The sequence below is a fragment of the Lucilia sericata genome, unplaced genomic scaffold (assembly GCF_015586225.1).
Source record: "Lucilia sericata isolate MDLA Ls3-8-SP2 unplaced genomic scaffold, ASM1558622v1 Contig000409F_arrow, whole genome shotgun sequence".
NCBI classification, from domain to species: Eukaryota; Metazoa; Arthropoda; class Insecta; order Diptera; family Calliphoridae; genus Lucilia; species Lucilia sericata.
Genome location: NW_023994427.1, coordinates 114,563 through 123,031, shown reverse-complemented (window position 1 = coordinate 123,031; position 8,469 = coordinate 114,563). Strand labels below are relative to the sequence as shown.

The 8,469-nt window shown below is 28.7% G+C and overlaps 2 protein-coding genes across 3 annotated transcripts; one reads left to right on the top strand and one right to left on the bottom strand.

Annotated features, from left to right (window-relative positions):
* Window positions 1-392: 392 nt before the first annotated feature.
* Window positions 393-4,207, top strand: LOC119604610 (solute carrier family 35 member C2). 2 transcript variants are annotated; one of them, XM_037957340.1, is made up of 6 exons: window positions 393-736; window positions 866-955; window positions 1,048-1,805; window positions 1,938-2,190; window positions 2,249-2,424; window positions 2,490-4,207. In XM_037957340.1, exons 3-6 carry the CDS (start codon window positions 1,095-1,097, stop codon window positions 2,910-2,912), a joined length of 1,563 nt encoding a protein of 520 aa, XP_037813268.1. In that variant the 5' UTR covers window positions 393-736; window positions 866-955; window positions 1,048-1,094; the 3' UTR covers window positions 2,913-4,207. The 2 variants fall into 2 exon arrangements, with proteins under 2 accessions (XP_037813268.1, XP_037813267.1); XM_037957339.1 differs by having other exon boundaries at window positions 863-955; window positions 2,490-4,206.
* Window positions 4,208-5,138: 931 nt separating this feature from the next.
* LOC119604611 (cyclin-J) lies at window positions 5,139-7,333 on the bottom strand. The gene is made up of 5 exons (XM_037957342.1): window positions 7,078-7,333; window positions 6,871-7,018; window positions 6,613-6,802; window positions 5,933-6,439; window positions 5,139-5,869 (listed from the first exon to the last, which is right to left on the bottom strand). Exons 1-5 carry the CDS (start codon window positions 7,119-7,121, stop codon window positions 5,394-5,396), a joined length of 1,365 nt encoding a protein of 454 aa, XP_037813270.1. The 5' UTR covers window positions 7,122-7,333; the 3' UTR covers window positions 5,139-5,393.
* Between the last annotated feature and the right edge of the window lie 1,136 nt (window positions 7,334-8,469).

Below are 8,469 nucleotides of genomic sequence, written 5' to 3'. Positions count from 1 at the left end.
AGTAAACCATTTTACATTATTTACCATTAATTAAATTTAGAAAATATAATAATGGCAACACTGTTAATAAGATATCAATTCCTAGTGATTCACCTGAAAAAAAGAAGCAACTTTAAAAATAGTCGTGTTGCCATTGGCAACATCCTAGCCTCCTTAGGAAATCCGAAAATAAAGATTTTAGCCCCAATAGTTTCTCAGATATACGAATTTTTGTATTTAATTCATATGGGAGGTTAAAAGCACCCATTGTCCAATGAGTTTTTTTTACTCGGAATTTTATTTACTCGGAATACGTTTTTATTTAATAACGTTGAAATTTAAAAAAAAAACACAACTAACTTAACCGGCTTACAGCCGTTTTTAAGCCGTCGCCGAAATTTTTAGTGTCACCCACGAAGTTAATTTTTGCCGTCGCAGGTATCTAGTGGTGCCAGCGTCAACAGTTGTTTTATTGAAATTCATGTTTTTTAAGAAAAAACTAAAAATTATTAAAATATTCCATTGCAAATATAAAAACTTAAGAATATCAATAAAAACCATTAAAGTATAATATTGAAATATTTCGTGGCATTAGAAAACTACAAAAACCAAACAAATTTGCAACAGCAAAAAAATGTAAACAAAAGTAGAAAAGTGTCTCGGAAAATTACCCACTTCGCTGAAGAATTATAAAAATAAATAAGTAGATAAATAATAATAAATTTACAATAACAAAAACAAATGTAAAATCATTAAAGTAAGAAAAATGTTATAGATATAAAAAGAATTATTCCAAAATATAAAATATTTTATTAAAACAACCATATGTTAGCTGTTATATTTTGTGTCGTCTTAACAATTGTCTTGTTTTTTATGACTATAGCAGACCGACCAACAGACAGACTGTGTTACTAACGTCTATAGAACAATAATAACAAAAGGGTTACAACATACACTTATGTGGTTAAAACGAAAGGTAAGAAAGAAGTCTAAATATATATATTTTCGCCACTTTATTGTGGGAGTGTGATTAATGAGTTTCAATGTGTGTTGCATATTTCTTTGCAGATAATAACTTTACAAATTTATATAAACAATTAGATTTGGTAAAAAAAATGTCTCATGTACGTTATGATAATCATAAATATGCCCGCCTTAATAATCAAGAAATTAAAACTCAACGATCCTATTCAGAGGATGAAAATGAAGAAATCGATTTGAGCGGCACAGAGCAACGTTTTAGATATTCTGCAGATTCAGACGACAACGATGATGTGACAACAAACAAAGGACAATCACAGAATGGTGGTGGTTACTTAGGTCATCATGATTACGATGATGTATTGGATGGTGGTAGTGGAAGACATGCAAATGATAATGATGGCAACGGCATGCATAATGGCAGTACCACAGTTACCCTAAGAGATCGTCTCAATGATTCGCGTCTTATGCAAATGGCTATATGTTCTTTACTAACCATACTGCTATATTTGCTATTATCGATATGTTTGACATTTTACCAGAAGGCTTTAATTAAGGAATTAAATTTCCCATTGACTATAGTTAGTTATCATTTGGTGCTAAAGTTTATAATGGCTTCCAGTGCTCGAGGTATTTATAAAGCTGTGGTGGGTAAATCAAGGATACAATTAGATTGTCGTACATCAGTAAGAAAAATGGCTCCCACTGGTTTGGCAAGTGGTATTGATATTGGATTTTCAAATTGGGCTTTAGCATTGGTATCCGTTTCACTGTATACCATGACGAAATCATCGACAATTGTATTCATATTGATATTTGCCATTTTATTGGGATTGGAGAAAAAGGTAAGTGATGAAGGTGGTGTTAAAGTGATTGTTGATTTTCGAAGTGTTAAAAATTGAAAATTTCTATATAACCACCAAGACCGTGGTTATGCTATTTTGATTAAAAAAATTAATCAAATTGCTACCTTACAGAGTTGGTCCCTGGTATTCATTGTCGGCTTAATCGCAGTGGGTCTCTTTATGTTTACTTATAAATCAACACAATTCGATACCTTGGGCTTTATATTTATATTGGTGGCCTCCTTATGTGGTGGCATACGTTGGAGTTTAGCACAGTTTGTAATGCAAAAATCTAAATTAGGTCTACACAACCCCATTGATATGATATATCACATGCAACCTTGGATGATAGCAGCTCTATTACCCTTCGTTATAATATTTGAAGGTAATTTACATAATTTAAACTATAAAGACTTGTTTTAACAATTTGCTTCCAATCATAGGCAAAGGTTTGGTAAAAATTCTAGAAAATATGAGCAATTATCCCGACAGTACCATCTATATGATTTTATTGAAAATATCTGCCGGGGCTACATTGGCATTTTTCATGGAAGTTAGTGAATTTATGGTATTATCGAAAACTTCCAGTTTAACCCTCTCTATTGCCGGTATATTTAAGGTAAATAACTGTTTTTATAAACATTAACAATTTACTCTAATAAACAATAAACTATTTCTTAACAGGATATTTTCCAATTAGTTTTGGCTGTGGAATACAATGGTGATCAATTAAGTTTAATAAATGCCTTAGGTTTAGTTGTTTGTTTAGCCGGCATTTGTTGTCATGTCGTTCATAAATATTCAACATTAACTAAGTTACAAGAACTACAGTCGTACGACGAATCTTCAGATTTGCATTTAAATGAAGCTTCTTTAAATGGTAGCGGTGTTGCTGGTGGTGCCGGTGCTCATTCATCAAATGCTATAAATTCCTCAAATATGAATGATTATGCTTTTACAACAACGAAAAAACATTCCTCATTAACTGTTCCTTTATTAGAAGAAACCGATTCGGATGATGATGAGGATACATCACCCAACGGTAATAAAGATAACTCTTCAGATGTTATATTTGATATACTTAAACGTCGTGATATGCAACGATGAGTAAGAAAAGTATGTATGTAAATATTATACCCCCCAAAAAAATATCAACATGTACTATACTATATATAATATTATTGACTTTGCTAACACAATTAACTACTTATTATATTAAAGAAACGTAATTATATTTTTATTTGTAATTTGTGTTATTAAAGCTTTGCGGCTAAAAACGTATAGAGGGAGTAAGAAAGGAGAATATTGCTTTTAACTGTTGATACTTGATTCTGTTTTGTGGTTTAACTAACTTTCATGTAATATTGGTATTTTTTTAAAGAAAAATGCATTTTTACTGCTTCAGCAAAACATTTTTTTAATGAAAACGATTTTATTCTTTCTTAGAGCTTTTTTACTATTTTAGTGAAAAAGTTTTGCTTTCTGTTGCGTTTCTAAAAACACCTTCATTTACTCTTTATTCAATAAAGTGTTTTACAGTTTCAGTGTAGAGCTTTTTTTACTGTTTGAATCGAAAAAGCTTTTTAATTTAAACTTGTATAAAATGTGCTTTAGTGAAAAAAGTTTTTCCATTTTAATGAAAAAGCTTTTCTACTTTTTTTTAGTAAATTCCGATTTTTTTACTTTTTTAATGTTTCATTCCAAAAAGCTTTACATAGGTTTTATAATAAAAGCTCTTTTTTAGTGGAAACATTTTTTAACTCTTTAATCAAAGTTATTTTTATTTGAATGAAAAGCTGTAAAAAGCTATCTATACTTTTTTATTTTATTATTTTATGAAAAGCCTTTTTGTTGTCATTAAAGCTTGATTACTAAATCAGTGTAAAATCTTTTCTACTTAAACGGAAAAAGATTTTCTGTTCTGTTAAGTTCATTAAAGAAAGCTTTTTTAATAAAAAAAGTGAAAGCTTTTCTAAATTGTTTCAGTATAAAGAGCTGTTCCACTATTCAGTCCTTCAGTAAAAATAGCTTTTTCAGTTTTAGTGAAAACATATCTTCATACACTGTTTCAATGGAAAAAGCTTTTTTAAGTAAAAAATAGATTTTTTACAGTTTTAGTGAAAACATAACTTTTTACCGTTTTTACTGCTTCAGTGGAATAAGCATTTTTATTTCAATATAAAAAGCTTTTTTACTTTTCATTAGTATTTTTCGAGGATTCTTACAGCTTTTCTATATTAGCTTATTTACTGTTTTAGCAAGAAAAGCTTTTTTATTGTTTCAGTATAAAGAGCTTTTTTGATGTTTCAATAAAAAACAAACTTTTATGAAAAAGCTTTTTTCCTCTTTTGCTTTAACTTTCTATTTTAGTTTTTTATTTTAATAAGGAGGCGTAAAAAGTTTTCCTATTTAAGTGAAAAAAGCTTTTTTGCTGTTTTAGTTAAAAAAAGTTTTTCCATCTGTTTTTGTGTGTTGAAGTGAAAAAAGCTTTTTTAGTAACAATAAATTACAATTATTAAAGATTTATACTTTTTTTAGTGAAAAAAGTTATTAAAACTTTTATTATTAAACTTTTAATTTAATTTTTTTTACTATTTTATAATAATTTTCTTCTCTCTACGTTTACATTTTAAATAAATTACAATAAAAGATAGTTAGTTGGAACAGACGCCTTTAAAGTTTAAATAATATTTAATATGTATGTATTGTAAGTGTATGTAATAAAATGTGACATCGATTTAAGTTTTCCTCGCTTTAATATGTGTAATTTTTGCTACTTTAATTATAAAAAAAAAAAACTCACGTTCCCAGTTATAATCTATCTCCCTTGTAAAGAAAATTAAGAAAAGATAACACCACTTACCTTTTATTTCTAAAAAGAATTATTTTAACAAAAACAAGTTGTAGATTTACTTGTATATGATTCCTTTTTAGCATTTCTAGTTAGTCTGTAATATTATAAAAAAAGAAAGACTTTTATTAAACAATTTATTTAAATTTAGTTTATAAACGTATTTTGTTAAACCGTTTAAAGTAATATTAATTTGTTGTTTTTTTTTTACATTTTTAAAATTTGTTAAATATTTTTTCCATTTACCTTAACGTAAAAAACATATTGAGTTTTTAAGTCAGATTATTAAGTGTAGTTATATATGTTTGTAATATGTATGTGTGAACGATCAATCATTAGTTGTTGCTGATTAAGGAGATTTTGTTAAAATTGGCCATTATAAACTGAAATTAAAAAATTAAAAAAAATATTAGTTTAACATAATAAAAACAAAATTATAGATGTAAAACAATTATTGAAGAAAGTAAGAAAAAAACGAAAAATTATAAATATTTTCCAAATAAAGAATATAATTCTATTTAGAATTAAATTTGTGTTCTTTTTTTAAGTGAAAAAAGATGAAAAGAAATTAAATTTAAAATATGGCATATGGTTTACAATTCAATTGTAGAAAAGTTAAAAAGAAAAAAGAAATTAAATAAAGAACTTAGCAACTAAAAGAAAAAAATATTAAAGACTTCAGGTAAAACAATATAGAGATAGGAAAAAGAAGTGTTACAACATATTTTTTTTAACAATTAAAATATGCGTCTTCTTTTGGCCAGTGTGGGATATTCCAGACAATGATAGGCCTCATCCTCTTCTTCATCCGATTCATCTGGCAGTGGGCTGCTAATATCCTGTAAATTGGTCTCCATATTCAAGCTAACAACACAGTCGTCTTCATCATTATCGGTATCAGATCTCATGGATTTTGTATCATTGCCAGATACAATACCAGAATCTGGACTATCACATAGTATAGTAGTGTTATGGCCCTGTGTCGATATGGGGGTATTGGGTGTGGCTTGCAAACTTTGCAAACGTTCATTGTTATAATGTATGCGATAAATAGCTAAAATGGCTTCAACAAATGGTGATATTATATCCGCAGTACAATGGGTCAGTTTCACCAAATACGGTGTCCATATGGGAAAAATACCATGCATTTGTCTAACAGCCGCTATGCAGGCTGAGGCGATTATGGAGGGTCTAGCATTGGCAAATTTTAAATCTGCAAAACAAAAAACATAATTACAACTTTATAATTTTAAAAATATTTCTAACTTAAACTTACAACTTAGTGAAATATCAATTAACTCAAAAAATGTTTTACTCAAAGTGCTCAACATATCCTCGTAACTATTGTAAGGACAGGGTGTACTTAAAACCATACACGTGGATGCTGTATTTATTATCATTTCATTGCCATAACTAACTTGTGTTTGCAGATCCTGCTGCTGTTGATGATAGTTATTTAATATGATTTCATTATTCCAATGATTAATGAAAATATGATAATCCTGTAGTGTAACAATACTATTGGCAAAATATTCAGCAAATGTGGCGGCTGTGGGACGTATTAAATCAAAATTAAAGGTACTCAATACCTTACATTCAACATTTTTAAATTCATTTAGCGTATAGACTTCGTTTAACAGCTTATTGAGATCGGCAAATTTAGGCATATCTACATCGGCTTCTTCGATTTTGGCAGCTATTATAAGACAGGTTATGGCCGAAAGATTTAGTTTATCCGCTCGAATGGTATAGTTGTCCATAAAACAATCGAGTAGATAAATAGCTTGTAGAGGGTAAAATAAATTATTGTTAATTTCTTTAATGAATTAGTCAAAACTAACTATAAAGTCCAGACCATAGACTAGAGACTAGTCCAGCCTATATGCTCTTCTTTAGCCAGAACTATATAGTCTATGCTAAAACGATTGTGACATCAATATTTTCTTTTCGGCTTACCCAAATGCAATGTGGTCCTAGAAAGTTTATGCTTTTCCGTGGCCGTCTTAAGCAATTTCAGTAACATGGCACGTTGACCAACTTGTTGAGAACGAAAACAGACCAAGCGGCGATTTAGTTCAGTTTCTCTTAAGGTTTGAAAAATGTCATCAGAATAATCACAAATCCAATGAGTTTTATCGATGCGTTGCTAAAAATTTTCCAAAAAAATCTAAATATAATTAGGAAAAAATAATACTCAAACACATGCGCTCACACCTGTTGAGCATCTAAACGAAAAAATGAAGTAAAAACGCCACAAAATTCAATGGTTTGTTGGGCACCAGTAGGAGGAAGATGCTGCATATGGGGTATAATAGGAGATCTGAAATCGTTAAGGTTATCACCAAAACTTTGTTCAATTAAGCTGGAATTATACATAGGTAAAAGCTATTTATGTATTTTTAGAAATTTAAAAGATCCTACATTGGATTATTATAGAGCACATAGCTCGATTGTGGTGTCTCCATTTTGTTTTTCTTAAAGGCTTGAGAAATCCCGATATATTACAATTTCATTTAATAAGATATGGATTTTATTAAATTTAACATTTTTTTCTTTTTAAATGGTTAAATTTTTAAATACAATTTATTTGTATAGGAAAATTTCCATTTCAAACAATTTTTGGTTATTAATTTACAAAAAAAAATGCCAAAACCAAAAAAAACTAACGGTTCTTTGAAAAAGCACATTTGTTTAAAAAAGTAGTAGTATGTCAAGTAAATTAGTGCTAACTGAACATACCTTTTGCACACAAATATTTTTTAGAGTTACCAGACTTTAAATATGGCAAATTCAAAATATTTTATACAACTATTATTTGAATTCAAAGTTTGTTGTATATAGACCACAAAATATGTACAATTTCGGACAAAGCCTAAGCACGGACTTTAACTTATTTCAAAAATATATATACAATAAATTTCTTATTGTCCCAAATTTCTACATGATCCAAATTTTGATTCAACCTAATAGAAATAGATTTCGGATATATTTTGTTTCATATACCTAGTGTCTAAAAATAGAACTATGTCTTTGAGATTTATCTAAAAATAAGGCCAAAAATATCAAAAATAATTTTACCCATTCGACGCAGCAGAATATTAGTTTTTTATATTAAGTTGCATATCAAAAACACAATTTTTTAAAATATTATCTTCCAAAATTCCGCTCTTTAAAACTTTTTCGTACTACAAAGGTACTTTTTGAGTTTTCTATAAAATTTAACCTAGAAACATGAAATTAAGCAAGTAAAGTCCGGAGTAAATGAGAATCTATAAAATGGGACTATTGGTACTTTATCGTACTTCAACTGGTACTTTTTTGACTTAGAACTTAGAAACATGTTATTAAGCACTTGAGAATCTATAAAAGTGGACTTTTTGGTACTTTTTCGTTCTTCAAAAGAAACTTTTTGAATTTTCTATAATATTAAACCTAGAAACATGAAACCTACCAAATTTTATGACGATCGAAGCATAATTCACCCTAAACCCATATGAAATTTTCTTCAGAAAATGACTTAAACGCACATAAATGGCTTTCAAATGTCGATGTTGACGAAAAAAACACTTTTAGGAACCGAAACATACATTTATGAAAAATAAAATGAGGATCGGTCCGCCAATATAACCCTCTTACAGAAAATCAGTTTATAGCTAATACATCATTCCAAAAGTTATCATTACGGTAAAATAGGAATAGTCTTTTAGAGTTGCGAGTTTTCATACACTCTAATAATGTTTTCAAAGTGAAACTTTTGGAATATTTTTCAATCTCTTTGTGATCCCTTTAATTGATGTTGTTCTGGAAGAAACT

What these genes read in the sequence shown, in the direction of transcription:
- LOC119604610 (XM_037957340.1), top strand. Translation starts at nt 1,095, where the DNA reads ATGTCTCATGTACGTTATGATAATCATAAATATGCCCGCCTTAATAAT. An exon ending in TATTGGGATTGGAGAAAAAG is followed by an intron (nt 1,806 to 1,937) that starts GTAAGTGATGAA and finishes GCTACCTTACAG; the next exon opens with AGTTGGTCCCTGGTATTCAT. An exon ending in CTATTGCCGGTATATTTAAG is followed by an intron (nt 2,425 to 2,489) that starts GTAAATAACTGT and finishes ATTTCTTAACAG; the next exon opens with GATATTTTCCAATTAGTTTT.
- LOC119604611 (XM_037957342.1), bottom strand. Translation starts at nt 7,121, where the DNA reads ATGGAGACACCACAATCGAGCTATGTGCTCTATAATAATCCAAT. An exon ending in TAGGACCACATTGCATTTGG is followed by an intron (nt 6,440 to 6,612) that starts GTAAGCCGAAAA and finishes ACCCTCTACAAG; the next exon opens with CTATTTATCTACTCGATTGT. An exon ending in AATTGATATTTCACTAAGTT is followed by an intron (nt 5,870 to 5,932) that starts GTAAGTTTAAGT and finishes TTTGTTTTGCAG; the next exon opens with ATTTAAAATTTGCCAATGCT.